Source organism: Mesoplodon densirostris, chromosome 7 (assembly GCF_025265405.1).
Source record: "Mesoplodon densirostris isolate mMesDen1 chromosome 7, mMesDen1 primary haplotype, whole genome shotgun sequence".
Taxonomy (NCBI): Eukaryota; Metazoa; Chordata; class Mammalia; order Artiodactyla; family Ziphiidae; genus Mesoplodon; species Mesoplodon densirostris.
In genome coordinates this window covers 114,225,551-114,245,926 of record NC_082667.1, presented here as the reverse complement: position 1 = coordinate 114,245,926, position 20,376 = coordinate 114,225,551, and the positions used below count along the sequence as shown (strand labels likewise).

Sequence of the window (20,376 nt, the reverse complement as noted above, 5' to 3'; positions counted from 1 at the left end):
CCAGAGTCCCAGAGGAGAATGGGGCCACAGGACAGAAGGAGCCCGAGTCCCCAAGGAGAAGGCCCTCCACTTGTTTTGAACTTCTCATAATTGGGAGATGCACTCACACCACTGAGCTCCTGGGATTCACCTGTTACGTAGCCACCCCCTCCAAAGCAATACAACCACCATCTAGAATCACCGTCATGTTTCAAAGAAAGGACATTTTAACACAGAAAACTGAGGAAAAGGAAGGATAGACTCTCAGAATCAAGAACAGTTCTTTCTGATAGGTTCTGCTTTATGGAAAGCTAACTCCATTCCTCTTAGTTTTCCTTTCACCCGTCACTGATGGATAGTTCAAGGGCTGGCATCTTGGCACACCTGAGGCAACCGTTTCACGCCCTCCGTGTGGGAAGAGGCAACTGATGACCACACACAAAAATTCTGAGAGCTGCTGTGAACGTTCAGAACAAACCCCACACACACACAAAATCCGGAGCACAAGCAATGCCTGGGAGAAGTCTATTCCACCGGCCCCTTCAACCTCGGCTTGTCTCGGGCACAGGAGAAGGAAATCGAGCTTCTGGACCCCAAGGAGCCTCTCTGCACAGTCCACCTGCACGCTTCCCCACCCTCACCCTACCCCACCCACCCCACCTCCCGGACTGATGCAAAGTACACACCTGAGCTGATGGGCCCTCAGAGCAGAAAACCCTCCCCTCCCCCTCCCACCCCCTCCCTCCCCCTCCCTCCTCCTCCCCCCCACAGCTGCTTTCTCCTTTCCCCCTCCTCATCTCGCCCACTCCTTATAGTGCTCTCAGACGTCTGAAGGGAGAAGGGAAACACCTGTGCCACCAACTTGGCTGACAGAATAACAAAAGAGCTAATCCTTAACTACACTGCTTTGGGTCTTAAGCACCTGCACCTAATTTGATCCAGGACCCAAGCTCTTTGGGGAAACAGGTGAAATGAGGCCTCTTTAAAGAAAAAGCCCCTGGATTTTTTTTTTTTTAGGATAATATGTCATTCCAAAACATTCCTTCTCACTCCCAGAGAGGTAAGTCCAGGCAAGCATCGACAGAGACGTGCAAATAAAAAAATAGAAATAAGTAAATTATTGAGCCCAGATGCTCAGGGGGAAAGCAGCTAAGGGAATCGCCACCAGCTGCGGAGCCTTCCTCCAGCCCTCCCTCTCCCCCTCTCCTGCCAGCCCTCGCCTCTGGGAAGAATCTGGAAGCATCTATGGATCAGAAGCCCACCAGGCAAAGGTGCCCTGGGAATTCAGGCTAACAGCCCTCTCCCTCCAAAACATCCTCACCCTTAGAACCAGAGGGTAACAAATTGAGGATTTATGCAAGTGTCAATCGATAAAGGATTTGGAACCTGGAAGAATCACTAAATTCATCCAGGGTCTGAGATTTAAAGCCCAGCAATGTTGCACTCAGGCAACCTCAAAACAGCCCCACGGGCAGGTTCACAATCAAGTAACGCTCGGAGCAGGTTACAAAGCCTACAGTGATCAGAGCGGGAACAAGGACTGAACACAACTTGCTAAAGTCTTTCTATTCAGAGGACATGAGATTTATGGGGCCCCCTCAACCAATCCTAGGAGAGGTTAAGGGGTGAGAGCAGCACAAAGGAGGCATCTGAACATCCAAGGGCTTTTTTTTTTTTTTTTTACAAAGGAAGCCCAGAAGGTGAGCTTGGTGAAACACCTTTAAAAAAAAAAAAAAAAAAGATTTTATTAGCTGTCCCTTTCACTCCTAAAAGGGTAGCCCAGTGGGGAGAAAAAAAAAATCTCAGGCAAGGAACGGCTTGTCCAAGGGCCACCAGGCAACTCACACAATAGCTCATCTCCTTCCCTTGGCGGGATGTCAGCGCTCGCACCTCCTGGTCAGGGAGTAGCTCCCTGGGGAGCTGCCTGCCTGGCTGAGGCTGATCTCCACTAAAGCCCAGGTGCCCATCCCCCCACAGCACAGTGCAGAGTCCGCTGTGGGAATCCACCACACACCAGGCAGGCTGGCAAGCTGTCCGGTTTACTAAGGCAAAGACATCATCGTGCTCTCTGGCCTCACTTTCCGCCTCTCCATCTCCCCTTGGTCTCCATCCCCTCGTCCCCACCCCAGGAGAAAGGGAAGAAGTCAAAGCAGCCCCTCCATGGACAGCGACCAGGCAACCAGAGGTGCAAGAGTAGCCCCCAGTGATCACAACACCTGCAGGTGCCAGTGCTAGGTCCCTGCACTTTGCGGGTGGTTTCCGGTTCGTTTCGGTCCTCTTCCATCCCCAGGGATTTCCTCCTGGTTTCAGCTCCTAGCCTCCCCCATCACCAGCCCTCTTGGTGCAGCTGCAGGCTTCCCGATTTCCAGATCACTCCTATCAGCCTTGCTCACTCGGGTCCCAAAGGCCGCATGGAGAGGAGTGGGCACATATGGACCCAGAAGACACCAGTCTGGGAGGGAGTGAGAGCGGATGGGAGGGTGGCTTTTCCAGAACTAACCTTGATGTGCAGTCAGTTGTAACTACAACCCCGGAGGCGTGAACAACCTTCCCTCTCCGATCTCCAGCTCACAGGGCGTAGCTGGAGCTTGATAAATGAGCCACAATTAATTGGAGCTGTAAAAAAGCAGCAGGGAGGGGGCCCAACGCCTCCCTCTCAGAAGGCAAACGGGAAAATCACGTGCCACAGAAGTCTCTGCACAGAGAAACTGCCTCATAAACAACAAACAGCATCGGGGTCGGAGGTTCAGGCCTCTGCTAAGATCACAGGCAGATCGTTAAGAGTCAAGGTAGCCCCCCAGAAGTCACCCAGTTCAGGGGTCCCAAACCCAGCTAACAACCAGAGTCCCCAGAGAGGCCCCACCCCAGTCCTACTGATTCAGAACCCTCTGACTGGAGCCCAGGAATCGGTATTTTTAAAGGACATGCCCCTGGTGTCTCTAATGTAGCTTATTTAGGGAACGATGAATCTAGTTCACTCCCTTCCTCCTGGCAGAACCTGGGGCTTGAATGACCGTGGCTGGAAGACTCACTCTTTCTGTGAGGGTTTGTCTTTGGGTGTCCTGGGTAGTTGTTAAAACCCTATGATCTACTGATGTATGCCACAACACGGATGAGCCTCAAAAACACTATGTTAAGGGAAGGAAGCCAGACACAAAAGTCACATGTTACATGATCCCACTTATATGAAATATCCAGAACAGGTAAATCCATAGAGACAGAAAGCAGACTGCTGGTTGCCAGGGGCTGGGGGGAGGGGGGAATAGGGAGTAACTGTTTAAAGGGTAAGAGGTGTTATTCTGGAGTGATGAAAATGGTTTGGAACGGGAGAGAGGTGGTGAATGTCCTAAACGCCACCGGATTGAATTGTTCCCTTTAAGATGGCTACTTTCATGTTTTGTGAATTTCATCTCAATTTTTTTAAAAGCCTCTATGACCTGCAAAGAACATTACACTTCTCAATTGCTGATGCAATACGTAGGAGCTCCCACTCGTAAGAAATGCTTCTTTCCCCCACCTCGGTCCTTCATGCTAGCAAAATATGCAGCTCGGGTGAGTCATGGAGAAGGCAGGCTGAGGAGTGGGTCTCTACTCAAAGCAATCCTTCAAAATGCTGTCAGAGGCATCTGCAAAGCCACAGCATCCCTGCGGGCCTGGTCCCTGGTCCCTGGCTGGAGCAATGGCCATAGGCTCAGGGCTAGCATCCACTTCGCAGTTCACAACAGTCATCACCTGGGTCCCCGTCAACCCACACGTTGTCTCAGTCTCCTGGCAGGCCCCAGCGTTCCAAAGAGGTTAAGTGTTTTGCTTCACTCTTCAGAGAGGGGCAAGAAGCTGCTGCTACCCAAGCTCCAAGCTCTGGGTCGTTAGAAATAGAAGGACAAAGAAATTGCTTGCTGTGGGAAGGTGGTGATTGCTTATACACTGAGGCCCACTAAGGGCTAGGTACCCTTTGGGGCTCTTTACTCACTTCTCACCTGTCAAGAGTACACAGAGCAGGGGCTTCCCTGGTGGCACAGTGGTTGAGAGTCCACCTGCCGACGCAGGGGGCACGGGTTCGTGCCCTGGTCCGGGAGGATCCCCCGTGCTGCGGAGCGGCTAGGCCCGTGAGCCATGGCCGCTGAGCCTGCGTGTCCAGAGTCTGTGCTCCGCAACGGGAGAGGCCACAGCGGTGAGAGGCCCGCGTACCGCAAAAAAAAAAAAAAAAAAAAAAAAAGAGTACACTGAGCACTTCTGGGGGAAATCAGCGCGACAAGTCTGACAAGTAATAAGAAATGTACAATAAAACCCACCAAAATCTGTATAGTCATTGAGTCTTATTCAGAAGGATGGGGGCCCTTGATGGAACGGGTCTCATGCCATCTCCATTCATTTCTTCTGCCATTACATCTCTCAAATTGGTCAAACCAGAAGATCAGGATGTCCTAGACACCCACAGCCTGTAGTGCTCACCACTCCTTCCTTCCAGAACACAGGATGAGAAGGACAAATAAGGCAGCCTGGTTCATTCCTCTCTGCCTCGCTAGCAATGAAATACAAAGAAGCATTTTTAAAATTCTACAGTGAAGTATAAAGCAAATATCCTGTCCTTCAGCTGCAAGGACAGAGGTAGCTGCTAAATCCTCGGAACTGCAGGACGGATCTGAGGAAACCAAAGACAGGTACCCAAGGTCCAAGCATAACAAGGTTTCTCAGACCATCTGTTTGCACGACCTAAATGCTGGTTATGCAAATCGCCCCTCCATGTCCCCTTTTGAGACTGTGTTCCCACTATGTTTAGTAAGCTCATTTCCCTCCCTGGACTCTCCCCCTCCCAAGGAGAGCTGAAATCTAGTTTAAGAGCTCCCTGCAGAGATGCCCTGTCCTGGCCTCTCCACTCACTCCTTTGACTTTTCTCACTGATGCTTCACCCAGAGAACTCATTAACTACTTCTCTGATCAATGCAGGCTGCCCATTTCACAGACAAGGAAACAAAAGGAGAAAGACCCCGGACTAAAAAACTTAGCATTTCACTAGAATCTCCTTAACTAGAGTAATGAGCTCTCTTTAGATTTATTTATATGCCTCTTCCTGACTTACAATATCAGCTCAGAGAGACTTTAGTTCTGATTAATCTTCGACAAGTAGAATCCACCCGCCGTTGACCTCTATCTGCCACTCCCTCCTGGTGAAGCCCACTCTGTCATTTAGCAAATAGCCTGCTCTGCTGTTCTGGGAGGGCTCCCTATAAAAAAAAAACAACTGTGAAAAATCTCTTTGTCATGAAAATAATCACCCCTTAATTCACCAGTTGGCAAGTAAGACAAAGAAGAAACTATCCGGGCCAGAAGGAACCTCAGGGAACATCTAAACCACCTTCCACACCTTGCAGATGGGGTTAAACCCAAAGAAAGATCTAGAGGTGGGGTTTCCATCTGCCTTAAAACCCAGGACCGCAGAGTGGGGGACACAGCGCTGAGTGCCCAGCAAGCCCCTCACCAGTGTTTACTGGCTGCTGGACACACTGAACCAGGACTAGCCTTAAATCAGGATTCACCTGTGTAGGATGGTTCCAGAACATCCACTTGCCCTGACCCTCCACTTTGGTTCTGCAGCTCCACCATAAATAGCCCCCCACCTCATTCATTCAGTAGAGATTTACTGAGCACTTACTACATACCAGATGCTCTACTAGGTGTTAAAAAAACAGCAGACTTCTAGGCCCTGCCTCATGACTCTTAAATCAGTAGGGGAAACAAACGTTAAACAATTAATTTCATGAATAATACTTACAGATGTTAAATGTGGGAGCCGGGGGCGCATAACCAAGTGCAGGGCTGCACTGAAGACAAGACCCCCAGTGGGTACCACAAGGATGAAGAGGGAGGAATCCAGGGCAAAAGGGATGGAGAACAGACAAGACAGATTCAGAGGAAGAACAGCGCGAAATCCAGGAACGGGGAGGGACCTGGAACTTGACAAATTTGAAAAGTTAAAAGTAAACTGGTGTAGCCAGGAGAGCCAAGGAAAGGGTGGCATTGTATGAGATCTCTAGGTTTTGAAGGGGGAACAAAAGAAATCACAGCCACCGGACCCCTGGCTGAAAGCAAGGCTTTTACTGGAAAATTTACAAGAGGGAAAGGTGCCACCGTAAATCTGAGACAAGTCAGAGGCTTGGGTTTGAGTCCTGGTCTCGACGATTGATAGGCTGCACAACTTGGGGGATGTCCCTTTGCCTTTTGGAGCCTCAAGATACTCATCTGTGAACAGAGAATAATAATAAGGCTTATCTGAAGATGTGTGACACCACAGAGCCAGTGGAAAGTTCTGCTCGAACCATCACCACCCTATGAGCAACATCCACACAATTCAGGGTCTTGCCAACCAGAATGGCAGCAACAACCCAGCTGCCCACCAGCCTGGCCACAGAAGGTGCCCTGGATACTTCTGCTTTATTAACAAAGGAGGGAAAGTTCACTGTGTTGACACGTACTGGAAAAGCTCTGCAGGGGGAAAGTTATTCTTTGGCAAAGTGGATTTCCTAGGGATGTCAAAAGGGGAAAGAGACAAAATTATTACCGAATAAAAATATGTGCTGGGATTTTTTTAATGTATGGATGCCTCTTATTAAGATTTAGTCTTGGGCCTCCCTGGTGGCGCAGTGGTTAAGAGTCCGCCTGCCGATGCAGGGGATACGGGTTCGTGCCCCGGTCTAGGAGGATCCCATATGCCGCGGAGCGGCTGGGCCCGTGAGCCATGGCCGCTGGGCCTGCACATCCGGAGCCTGTGCTCCGCAACGGGAGAGGCCACAACAGTGAGAGGCCCGCATACCGCAAAAAGAAAAAAAAAAAAAAAAAAAAAAAAAAAAAAAGAAAGATTTAGTCTTTAATAGTGATCCTGGCTACTAGTCCTCCCTAGAAAACAAAGACTTCCTTTCATATTGCTAAAAAAAAAATTTTAAAGTAAATAAATAAGGCTTACCTTCAAATCAAATGAGATCTTATCCATGAACATATTTCATAAACTTCAAAATGCTAAAACGTTATTTCCTCTTGTTACTGGTATGGTCTTTATACCAAAATAAGCCATTCTTCACAAAATGGCAGCACATAAAAAACTACCGTGAGCATCATCAGGATTGGAACACTGAGGCCTAAGAGCAGGAAGTAACAACATACATAAACTGGTGAAACATTGCACGTCCGGGTCAAGCTCAGAAGCCAGTCATGGAGACTTCCCTAGTGGCGCAGTGGTTAAGAATCTGACTGCCAATGCAGGGGACATGGGTCCGCGCCCTGGTCCAGGAAGATCCCACATGCCATGGAGCAAGTAAGCCTGTGCGCCACAGCTACTGAGCCTGTGCTCTAGAGCCCACGAGCCACAACTACTGAGGGTGTGTGCCACAACTATGGAGCCCGTGCGCCACAACTACTGAGCCTGCGCTCTAGAGCCCGCGAGCCACAACTACTGAGGCCATGTGCCACAACTACTAAGCCTGCACTTTAGAGCCCATGCTCCTCAACAAGAGAAGCCACCGCAATGAGAAGCCCACACACTGCAACGAAGAGTAGTCCCCGCTCGCTGCAACTAGAGAAAGCCCGCGCGCAGCAACGAAGACCCAAGGCAGCCAAAAATAAATAAATTAATAAATTAATAAATTAATAAATTTATTTTAAAAAAAGAAGCCAGTTGTGGCCAAGCCCTGTGCTCAGGCAGCCTTCCCCTCACTCCACAACCAAGATTCGAAACCTGGGGAAACCCAAGCTCTGGTTCCCAAGGCTCCAACGAACCAACCAATGCAGAGGTGGCACTGATTTCTAGCATTTCCCTTGCCCCAAGGGGAAAATATTTACATGACATCCCAGAACCAAATGCCTCAAGACCTCACCTTACCAGTGGTTTAAACCCAACAGCAAGGTCAACCTTTCAGTCCTGTGAGATGCCTCTGCTACCAGGAGGGCAGGAGAAGCCCCTCGGGCCCGCCCACCCACAGCTTAACTCCCCAACCCTGTGATGACAGCCTTTCTCCTCCATCCAGCTCTCCACATCCACTCCTGAATTCTTCCCCTCTCCAGGTCCGAGGCTTGTTTCTGCAGGAACCCCTGCATCACCTCTACAGCAGCACACCTCGCCCAATCCAGCAAACCATGTGCACAGTTAACTCCAGGATTTTTTTTAAAGAACTAGTCAGAGAACTTCAGGGAACTAAATATATACAGATGAGGTAAGTTATAGATACACAGTCTCATGTTACCCAATTAATGGAGCACAGCTTTAAAACATTTCAAGTCTCTTCCAAACCCTCCCCCAGCCTCACAGGCCCCACCCACCCACCTCTGTCCTGTCCCCACTCCCTGCCATGGGCAGCTTCCTCTGCTGGGACCCTGGGGCAGGCCTTCTCCCCAGGCCCCTGGCATAGACCCACATGGAAACGTCTTGTCTGTATCCTCTGGGCTAACAGAGAAATAGAGTCCTTTACTATCTGGGCCCCTCCCCCATACATGGCTCTTCTCAGATGCAACCACACCAGGCTCCCCAGAGACAGTCCCTAAACTGCCTTTTACTCCCAGGGTTATTTTTAACCCCGGCCCTCCAAGCTCCATCAGATTATCCCAGTTTCTCCCAATTTCTTCTGGACGCAGAGGTTTCCTAAGAGGGAAGAATTTCACCCTGACACTATTCAGCTCCCCAGACCATCAAAGTAGACTGGATCTCACCTCAGTCCCAACTAACACATTAAAATCTCCATTCAGGACCCACCCATTGGCTCAAACCCTCATTTATTTATGTAAGAATCAACCCAGCCATCTTCCCCGCTTCAATCCAGTTATTTGGGGGCAGAGGGTTTCTATTCAACAGGCTAGTCTCTTTTCTAAATAAAAGATGCAATACTGGTTACCTTCCTCATTTAAAAAACAAAAACAAAGGAAGGGGGAGGGAGATAATAAACCAAACGTTGGTCCCTACACGGCACAAAACACGAATATAAGATAACAAGTACATCTTTTTATTGCCCTTGTCTGCCACTCCAATTTGGGACGTAATCACATCAGCCTGCCTTTCTGAGAATCTGTAGTGGTGTTTTTAATCTAATTCAGGGGACTGGAGATAAATCATGGTGAAGGGTCCCAATTTGCAGAGATGAGCGCCTGCAGCTGCAGCAGCGGGCAGGGTTAGAGGGCTGGCGGGAGGCGGGGGTCCCAGGCGGTGATGAAGACCACACGCCCACGCCCACGCCCACACGGTTTGTCTTCATGCCAGCCTGCAGAGCTGCAGGGACGGAAGACAGACCTGGCTGCATTGATGGAAGATAAGGTGAGCCCAGGAAGCGGAGGGCAGGAGTGGGGAGGTGGCCCCCACGTTAAGGCACCAGGTACAGCTTTCTTGGCAGGGTCTGCACACCACCTGGGCCACGTGGGCTGTCTGGGCAAAGCCACGTCAAAAGTGAAGGCACACAGGTCAACCTTCAGTGCCCAGGTCCCTGATGGGAGGAGACAGCTGTGCAGAGGCAGCTGCTCAGATGAACAGGGCGCCCATGGCACCCTCCACCACACCCCCTGATGCAGCCCTACCCGGGAAAGAAAGGCCAGGGTCTCCTCACACTCAACCTGGCAGCCAGCAGCCACCAAAACCTCAGGTTCAGACAGCAGCCCTCAACTCTCGCTTCCCCTCCCCTGTTTGTGGTGGAAACAAAGACAGGCCTTGCTGTGGCTACAAGCTTCTCCCCTGGGTGAAGCACCAGTTGCCACCACTGGGAAAGGGAACTTCACACAACCGGTTAAAGCTATGCTGTCCAAGGGCCACGTGGGGGCATTTAAACTTAAATTTAACTCGATGAAAATTCAATGAAAGGAAAATAAATTCAATTCTTCGGTCATACCAGCCACATTTCAAGCCTCAACTGCCACAGATGGCTAGCGGACACCCTGGCCTGCACAGATCCAGAATATTTCCGTCATGGCGGAAAGATCCGTTGAAGAGAAGCCCTGACACGAGGTCAGGAAGATAAACCCTTCCAGCTCCTGGCCAGAAGCAGTGACATGACCATGGATGTTACCATGATTATTAACAATTACGCAGTGGATCACAGAATTTTGTAATTATTTTTAACTCCCTGTTGTGGTCATGACTACAAAAGTCATGTAACTTATGAAGTCTTATATTTATGGAACCCAGACCAAAACGCTCAAAGCATTCCTCACGTTACAATAAAAAGCTGAGGGTCTCACAATAATACGGGAGGAAACCCAAATCTTGATCTTAATCAGCAGTCCACCCACCTTCTCTGATTTACAGCATCATCAGCCACTTGGATGCTAGAAGGCTGCCCGTGCCACTTCTTCGAAGACCCAAGGTTCACAGGTCGATAAACCAGTAAATTAGGTCGAAATTAACTGCAGCTCATTTTAACCTGAGGGAAATTGATTTTTGCATTTACATGGCTGGACTGAATATGCCATGTGCCAACAGATTCTGGCATACCTAGGGAATGCACAGGAAGGTTCTGTGCTCGACAAAGATGCCTCGGCCCTGCAGCCCAGACCACTTCTGCTGAAATACTAATGAATATTCAAACCAAAATGCAGTGAGCTCTCCTTTACGTTCCATCACACCTGAACCTAAAAAAAATGGAGGAAAGGTTACGATAATACCTCGTTTTAATATATTTCTACGTGGTCAACTCTCAAATTATCTACATCTGAATTATTATCAAAAATGTTAAACTCCAAACTGGCTTTCCCTAACACATGTATGCCGGTCATTTTGCATATCAGCTGCTCAAAGAATGCAAACTCATTTTAATATTAACCTAAGCAAAATTCAATTAGGAAGGTAAACTGATCCTTAAAAACAACAACATCAACAACAACACTAAATAAATACACAGCAAAGGCAAATAGGTTATTCTTGGGGTTACCTGCTCTCCAGATTATTTGCATGCTCCCGTGTCTGTCCATTACAGGGGTCAGTACAAGGCTTGGCTCCATCCATCCCTGGCCCTCGGATTAAACAATGACACTACCAAGATGGCTATCATCTCTAAGGAGGAACAGCCCAAAATACGACAATGAAATGTTCCTACAGCAGCCACTGTTTGCTTTGGGTTGTTCATTGCTGTGAAGAATCTGCCTCCTGGGTCCCAGGTGTCAAAGCAGTTTATTAAGCATACTATTGACTCCACTTTACAGAATCTAAACAAAACATTTTCGAAAAGAACGTGAGTTAAAGCCAAGATCCGTGATCTCAGTATTCTGAGGTTCTCACAAACCTGGGCTCTACACCTCTAGGGAACTGCCCTCCAGCACCTTTCCAAGTGACAAGAGGGCTACATAATGCTGCTCTCCTGGCCCTGGCTGGCCGGAATCCTTGAAGTGGACCGGTATTTTCCACCCTGGCCTGGAGGAAAAGTAACCATCTATTTTATACTATGACACTTCAAGTAGCTCCCTTCCTACTGACAGTAATTATGCCATAAATATATTTCGGAGCTGATGTCATTATTCATGATATCAGGGGCTGGGGATAATAGAAAGCTGCTGATATTTCAAGTTTCAAATTTTACGTCCATATACGTTACATATGTGTAGAATGTTTTTGGAAGGACATACAAAAAACTGATGACCGTGGACACTGGGTGAACGGGGTCATGTAAGGGAGAGAAATTTACTTCTCACTACATACTCTTCTGTTCAAATATTGTTTTGCAAACATGCATTACCTACTGAAGGCTAAATAAAGGGACTGGATGGCTTTCCATTTCATCCCTTTCATTCTCCATCTCCTCACTCCTGTTCCCTGTCCCTTTTCCTCCCATCCCTTCCACCTCTCAAAGCCTCCGCCTGCTATGCCCCAAGACAGGCAAGCTATTAAACAGTGGCCAGAGACCGAGCCAAGAACTGTGCCCAAGAAGAGATGCCAAGTGAGACCGGGAAGTTTTTCAAGGTCACACCCCTGATCAAGCCAACCCAAAACGCCAAGGAACCCTTCACCTATGCAGAAGAAGTCAACCTGAAACCGCAAATGCTTTTGCCTTCTCATCTTTTGGAAGCATACAGGTCAAACATCCTAACTTCAGAATCAACCAGCCAATTCTTTCCCAAGCAAGTGTATCATACAAGAATCTACCCCCAAAGAGATCTAAAGCTACACAGTCTTCCACCCCCAAAGGAGGCTCTTTGTCTCGGGGCCTTGTGCTGTAACAGACACTTTATTTTCAGTCTCAAATCAGGACACTGAATACTCCCTGGACTCTAAAAAGCAGGAATTATGAAGAGAGAGCCCATTGGAAGGAAAATAAACCTGTAAATCCTGTTAGGCTTTGCGCTTCATTCCAAAGGATTTTTCCCCAAAACAATACCATTAGCAATACCATGAGAGCCCTAAAAGGGAGCATTCTGTCCGATAGAATCCCAGCTCTTCATTCAAAATAAACCCCAAAATAGCACAGGAAAATTAGGGCTCCCCGACCCACATCCTGAGCCAACTCACTTCCACTCTCCATTGTGGGCTCATGACAGTCCTCCTTATAAATACCTTTTCTATAACTTGGATGTGCTTCCTACCCTCTAGGCCTTTCTCTTTCCAGGTGGGCAGCTGGTCCACAAATATTCATTAAGGGCCTCCCAAGTGCCAGGGACACAGAGAAGAGACTTGATCCATGCCCTCAAGGAGCAAATAGGGAGATGAAACAGTTAAACAAGCAATTAGAACACCAGGCAGTCAGTGCTGTTACCAAGCTCAAAAGAACTCTTCCCACCAGAGCCTGGGAATACTAAGAGGTGCTCCTTGGATGCTGAAAAACGGAATAGGGGTTTTGCAAGCAAAGAAAGAAACAGGGAAAGACCATCTGAGGCAGAGGGAAAAGCAGGTGGCACAGAGGCATGGAGCTGACATAAAATCAGGAGGAAATCCAGTGTGACAAGAATTCTGGAATCCCCCTTCCTGGATCTGGCCTGTTTTAGAAGGGACACAACTAAGCCTAGTTTACTCCATAGGTTAGCAGAGCCAGAGAAAAAGAACCGACACTGACTGCAACACAAGGTTCTTCCTCAGATGCAAAAGCCCTCCTGCTCCCCTCCCTGGAGCTGGTGGCCTGAACATCACCCCTGGGGCTTCTTCCGTCAGGCAGCTTCTGCTTCCAGCCCTAATCTGTGCTGCCAGGCATCCTCTTAGCCTCACTCAAAGGTCAGAGAGCGAGAAGCTGCAGACTGTCTGAGCCCACTGACCCTTTATCACTCCATCTCCCATGCCCTCCCATATCAAACAACCCCCTCACACCTCACTGGAGAGTTGTGGCTGGTGTATCACGTCCATGTTTCCTTGTCCCTGTCTGGTACATTTCCATGCCTGTATATTTGCATCTGCTTTATCTCCTCCTTAAATTCTAAGTTTTCTGAAAGCAGGGATGAAAACTCTCCCCACCCCCTTATCTGCACCCCCATCCCTATATAGAATCACACAGAATTCAAGTGACACTATGGAAAAACATGGTAATTCCTTACATTTCAAAGTTAAAGGGCAGAGATTGGGGGGAGTATAACGTGGGAATTGGCTTAGGGTTAGAAGCAGAATGGCCATCTAATTTATAGTCTGCATCCTGACACTTTTTTGAGTGAACACAGCACTTTTCATAACCATCAGGGATAACGTATAAACCAGGTCTGTCCCAGGGAAAACAGAGGCAAATGGGCATCTTTGCTAGAAAGATTGTTCCAAATAGCTGGGCGGCCCTCCAGAGCTCCAAGAGGGACAGACCAAACCCCTTCAGTTACTGATTCCTGTGCTTGCAGTCTAAAGGGTCTGCACCAGACAGTGTTTGTAGCAGAAAGCCCAGGACCGGGAAGTCCTTCCTTCTATCTAACTCAAATCCTTACAGATTCAAGTTAATCCCAGTTTTATTAACTTCAAGGCAACCAAGAACAATGGCACAGGGGGGAGGCCTCGGAGAAGGAAAACCACGGCTCCGGTCCTCACCCTTGGTAGGAATTCCTCAGTATGAGTCCGAGGGCTAGTTCTCCAACCCTCCACTGAACCAAACTCAATCTGGCTCAGAAATATAAAAGCCGAGCATTTCTTAGTCACTCCCAAGAAGAACACAGTTCATCTTTAACTGGCCCCAAACCCCCAGGAGCTTTCACAAACCAAACCCAAGGAAGAAATGGCACCTGTGTGCATATTTTTGCGACCAGGAAGCTCTTCCCGCAGCCCAAACTATAGATGTTAGGGACCTGAGCTCCGGAAGGGATCATCTCCCGCGGCTCTCCACTCCCAGCCCCCAGAAAGCTGACTCAAGCCCACAGCAGAGCTGGGCTGATGGGGAAGACTCGAGGAACAAGGGAGCCTCTCTTTCTCCCTCCCCCACCCTCCATCAGGATGCTGGCATCCCTGCGGGGAGCAAGGACCTTGCTGACTTCTTTCAACAATACAAAAAAGAAGTTTCAGATGGGGGTGGGGAAGGGAACAAGGATCTGGACCCACGAGGGAGCCAAACAGGCAGGCTCCGGCAGCCCATGCCCACCAGCAGTTATATGCCCACTGGCACTCGCTCTTGCCCAGGAGCTGATGGTGGATGGAAGGCAAATGCTCCCATCCTCTCACCTCCATCCCTATCCCCTCTCTTACCAGCACATTTTACTTTAGAAAAAAGTTATTTAAGAAGCACTGTATAAAGAGAGGGCGACTATTTGATCACTCGAAGGTCACTGAGACAATGCAGACAAAAACTAAAGGGCAGGCAACCCTGCCCCAGGTGACCTTGGGCTAGTCACTTCACCTTTCCCGGCTCTGGTGGCTTCATCAACAAAATGGCACAATAGGGGAGATGGTTTATAACGTTCTTCCTGGCTCCAAGGGCTGAACATTTAACTCTGTGTATTTCTTGAAGAAATGGTTAAAGGAAAATCAGTGAAGAGATGCAGAATTCAGACTAGTCCTTTAATTTCTACTTTGAAGGGAATATTTTGACTCTAGAAATCATGTAATTGACCACCTCCACTGTTCCCACTTTTTCTCCCCCACCGACCTTCCAGTTTTGCTGATGTCAGTCTCAACCATAGGACTGCGAGTCTCATGAGGCAATAACACGGACAAATTAATTTTACCAACGCTGATACTAACCCACAAACTCGGTTTGTAATTGCCAGAAGTAAGTCCTGCCATAAAAGTGAAATTCATGTTCCTTATGATCTAATTAAACCCATTGCCTAGATAGAAATAAATCACTTACTGAATAATAATGCCCACCAAATTATTGCAGTCTTTCAAATTCCCAAGTGTCATGAGGGATATTCCTGTCCAAAATAAAAAAAAAATTCAGCCCTCACACACACACACACACACACACACACACACACACACTCTCTCTCTCTCTCTCTCTCTCTCTCTCTCTCTCACACCCCTCTTGCTTGGACTATACCCAGAAAGTAAGCTTTCAGGTTTGCCCACCTTAATTGTGGTTAAAAAACGGTAAGTGTGGAAAGCCCCTCCTCTGACTGTTCTGGGTAAATGTACTGCATCTGCAGGGTGCTCGCCTCGGCTGCTAACTGATGATACACGAAAGAAAGCCCGTTTTTTATCCACACGTAAAATGAAGCTGCACCCCTCTGATACCTGCCGGAAACTCCACCGGTGGGCACACACCCTGGGGAAACAGGCAATGCACCCCGCGAGTGCTCTGGAATCCGTTTGCTAAAATCGACAAGAAGAAGGAAAGATCAAGGCGATTCAAGTGCTGACGGTTGTACTCCTATGTGAGGAGGGGAAAAAAACAAACGCCAGCCGGGAAGTCCTAAGCGGTGACTGCACCTGGGAGGCGACAGCCAAGGATGGATGCGAGGGTGAGGCGGCGCAGGGAGAGGAGAGAGCCGGGGGAAGGAGGGGGCCGACCGCTCACCTGTCCGTACACCTGGATAGGCTCGGGCTGCAGGGCAGCGCTCCGTCTCCTCCGGAGCGGCTTCTCGTCCGCCCCCCGGGGCGCCCCGCGCGCCCCACGCCGCAGCTCGAGCGGGTCGCCCCGCACCACGAGGAAGCCCCGATCCTGGGGCCCGGGCGCGCGGCCGCCGGGCAGCGTCTGCGGCCAGACCTCGCCGAGAGCCCCGGGCGGCAGCAGCGCTATCAGGATGAAGAGGAAGGGGAGTCGCGACTCCCTCCTGCTGCTCCGTGTCGCCATGTTCGGGCGAACGCGACCGCAGGTGGCGCCGCCGCCAGGAGAGAATGTGCAGCGCGAGGCCGGGACGCCGGCCGGCCGGGGCCGCGCGCGCCGCTCCCGGGGCTCCAGGCCGCCCTGCTGCGCCCGCCGCCGCCGGGTCCCGCTCTGCTCGGCGCGGCCCCGTCACGTGGGAGGCTCGCCGCCGCGGCCCCTTCGCGCACTTTCTGCGCTGCGGCCCCTCCCCCGCGAGAGGATGGGGAAGTCAAGGCAGCGGGCGCGCGGCCCGGTCCCCTGGCAGGCGCTACTCGTCGCCCGTGCGCCCTGCGGCAACCGGGAGTCGCGTGGGGCTCGCCAGTCCTCCCTGGAGTTCTCGCCTCCTCTGCCGGGTCGCGTCGAGGTCGTCCTCAACCGCGGCCGGTCTCCTCTCCCGACTGCACAGCCCCCTGTCCCGCCACACGACCACCTAGCCCGCCCCCTGTCGCATCCCCACCTCCGGGGGAGCGCGGACAGCCAGAGAAAATTAGCTCCGAGAACGCGGCGGGCACGTTACAGTCCAGATGAACCCGCCCCCATGGTGCAACTCACACAGTTTCAATAACTCTGGGCACCAAAACTACCCTTGATCGAGCTGAACTGCCCCTGCCCGGAGCACAGTAAATATACATCCGGCACAGAGGCAGTAAAAGCAAGGGCACGTCCGACAAGGGGCTCGCCACACCTCAACAATCACACAGTTATACAATGGTTCCTTGCACACAGAATACCCGCGCGGGACGCATGGCCCCAGCACAGTGGCTTACTTGTGACCCCCTCCTGGGTGAACGAGCACTGAGCCACCCTACCTCACCCCCAAAAAGGGCACACACACCAATCCCTTCAGCCCACAGCCAACCCTGCTTGCTGCAAGTCCCCTTCCTAAGGGGGTAAAGCTTGCCACTGGGGGTAGTGGGGGCAGACACGCAAAGAGTGGGGAGGACGCAATTTAAATCAACCCTCCATGCAGCTGGAAGATCCAGATCTTCTTTGAAACACAAGGAGATAAAACTGCTGTTGGAACTGCAGAGGCAAACCTAAGGTCAATATTTTTCTGCAGGTTTGTGGGAGCAGCCAAGGCCTGTCCTCTGTTTCATTTTATGTTTCAATGTGCTCTGGACTCAAACCCTGGTTTTTGATAAGACAGAGGAAGCAGGGCTGAAGGAGAGACTACTTCTAGAGTTGCATGCAAGCCCTTGGTTTACAGGGAGGAGGGGACGGTCATTTCAGTGCCCCCAAAATGCTCCTCGTCCTACCCCTGCCCTCTAGGACTCTCCAGTTAGCTCAGCACACCCCCTTCCCCTACCTAGCACCACCCCTGGTGACAACCTGACAAAGGAAAGACAGCCTTTCCTTGCCTCCCTAAATCCAGCCTTCTACCACCCTCCCGTACCCCATGCCAGACTTGCTGGGGACATGGCGTCGCGTTCTGCAGTCCCCTACCTCCTCGCACCCCTGCTTTTCTCCCCCAGCTTTTCTGTCCATCTCACCAAAATCATAGAACCACCCAGTTCTCCCCACTAAGCAAATCACTTATCCTCTGGGAAAGCCACTGAGCCACTGCCAGGTCCCCCTCCCCATCTGGACCAGCACTGCCTTGTCAGTATCACCTTACCAGGTGTGGACCACCCTGTGGCCTCCCCAGACCAGCAGCAAAGACACATGGACCCCTATTTAACCCCCAAGGGAAAATGAGGGGAACATGGCTAGAGTCAGAACACCCTGCAGATGGTTCAATTATTGTTTATTTCAACACATATTTAATGAGAACCTTTTCTACAAGAGCGACTGTCAGAGTCCCAGCAGAAAACACGTGTCCCCTAAGTGTGGATTTGAAGATAGGGAGCTGCTTTTCCCACACAAACTGCTGGCTTGAGGTTCAGACAGCCATTTGCGGGGAAGGATTTGTAGGGCAGGACCAGCTACTTGCTGGTTTTGATTTTGATTTGCACCGTGGATACTGGAGAACGGGCAAGAATGCTTAAACATGGTTAATTTACTCCTTGAAAGCCCTCCTCTGTAATCATTATCTACTTTCCAAGCTGTTCTAAGGTGGATAATCAGCAAACCCTGAGACTGTGTGAGCCTCATAACCAAACAATCTCTCCGAGCTTCAGTTTTCTCATCTGCAAAATAAGGATCTTAATTCCTGCCTATCACACGGAACTGCTGAGAGAACCAGAGGAGATAATGTATGTAAAATAAAATTACCATGCAAATTGTGAGGGCCCCAGACAGATGTATTGTACACAGGTGGCATTAGAGACATGGATTCTAGTCCTGCTCTGTAACTAAGTTCCTGTGTGATTTTTGCCCTTGATCATCTGGTCTCTCTGGGCATTAGTTTCTTCCTATGTGAAATAAAAAGAGACTTTGCATCCCTGACCATTCCCCACCCCTTCAGGACCCCGACCTGGGCATGAGATGGGAGCAGTCACAGGCCACGGCTGAATTGTGCAATTGAGCAGGATGTTCCTCCTACCCTCAAAACCAGATCTGGGTTGTAAACAAGCTGCCACTTCCTCCATGCCTCCAAAACATCGATATCGACATCGGGGTGGGAAGGTAGATGGAGAGAAGGCAGGATCCCCCTCCCCCTCCACCCCAACTTGCATGGCCTTGTTCTTCATGCTGCCCAAACATCAGGAGGAAAATCAAGATGCATGGGAATTTTACACTAGACTTACAACTGTGTAAAAAAGTGTCTTGAGGGCTTCCCTGGTGGCGCAGTGGTTAAGAATCCGCCCGCCAATGCAGGGGACGCGGGTTCGAGCCCTGGCCCGGGCAGATCCCACATGCCACGGAGCAACTAAGCCTGTTCGCCACAACTACTGAAGCCCGCGCGCCGTGCTCCACAATAAGAGAAGCCACTGCAATGAGAAGCCCGTGCACTGCAAGGAAGACCCAATGAAGCCAAAAATAAAAATTTAATTTAAAAAAAAAAGTGCCTTGAGCCTAGGGTCAGACTTTAAACTGCCCTCTTCTGTCCTTCTTGCCCCATCTAAGACATCCTGAGCTAAAGTTAGAGATGGAGCTAAGGAAAAACCACCCAGAGGTTACCAGTGTCCCACATTTTTATCCAGATGGAGTCACAATTAAAATAGCAACAAGGACAGTCACAAAGAAGGCAGAAAAAAAATCCCAAAAGCCTAATTGGACTTCCTTCTGTTCTCTCTCTCTCCCTTCCTGGCCTTCCCTAATGCTGGCATCTGTCTGCTCACCCTCCCTCCCTGCCCAGCTCCTGGCCTGCCCAAATTCTATGCATCCTTCAGGTTCCAAGAGACCTCCCTCTGCACCTAGCCTAGGTTACACCACCTTCCTCTAACGCCCTAGGTCCCCTGCAGTCTTTGATACTTTCTCTCTGGTCACGTTACTTATTCAACCTCATTTTCCTCTTAAAATACAAGCAGCAAGAGGGCAAAACCAGGTTCAACTCGCTCAAAGTCTGTGCTCCCAGTCCTCAGTATGATCCTGGCACACAGTGGGTACCCAGTGACATTTATGGAACGTCTGTGTATGAATGAAGGGAGGGCAAGACACCCTATACCCTCGAGGGTTGGGGAGTGGTCAAGGGGCAGATGTGCTTGAATCTCAGAGCTTGACCACCATCTGCCCTCCACCACTTCTCTCTCCCAAAGCTGCCAAACCTGAGTTACAACCAGACCTCTGAGTCGCTAAAGCAGAAAAGGGAAGGCCCTGCCAACGCTTAGAGTGGTAAATTTATTCCCTCTTCCACACCATTTTAGCCAAGTAACTACCATTTACCTCACCAGCCAGGGTGTGAGCTAGAAATACCCTGCAGCCCCAAAGAAATAACTTTCTCCTGCTCTTGCTAAAAATGCCTCTAATTAAGGCAAAGTCCAAGATAACTGATGAGGTTTAAAATACAGATGCACCCAGAACATAGAACAAGTAGCTTAGATTCTCACTCTTGAATAAATTAAATCCAAAGAGGAGGTTCTGAAAATAGTAGTGACTTACTTTCACACAGCAGTGACTTCTATTTGCATTATAACAGCATCGTCTAACGGATTTCCTCTCACAGCAACCCTTTAGAGGGGACCAAAGCGGGCATTATCAACAGCCCATTTTACAGATTTTGACAATTAAGGCTCAGAAGGAAGGACTTGCCCAGAATCACGTAGTTTGTAAGGTTTACATTCAAACCGAGGTTCTCTGACTTTTTCTACCACATCTGATATCTCCATTAGAAAGAGAGAAGGGCTGGTGTTTCAAG

The 20,376-nt window shown here is 49.8% G+C and overlaps 1 protein-coding gene across 1 annotated transcript in view; it reads right to left on the bottom strand.

The window, feature by feature from the left end:
* SORL1 (sortilin related receptor 1) overlaps positions 1-16,127 on the bottom strand; it is a 159,341-nt gene extending 143,214 nt beyond the window's left edge. Inside the window, exon 1 of the mRNA XM_060104032.1 lies at positions 15,852-16,127. Within this exon, the coding sequence (XP_059960015.1) occupies positions 15,852-16,127 (276 nt within the window). The remainder of the gene's footprint in view (positions 1-15,851) is intronic.
* Positions 16,128-20,376: the final 4,249 nt, after the last annotated feature.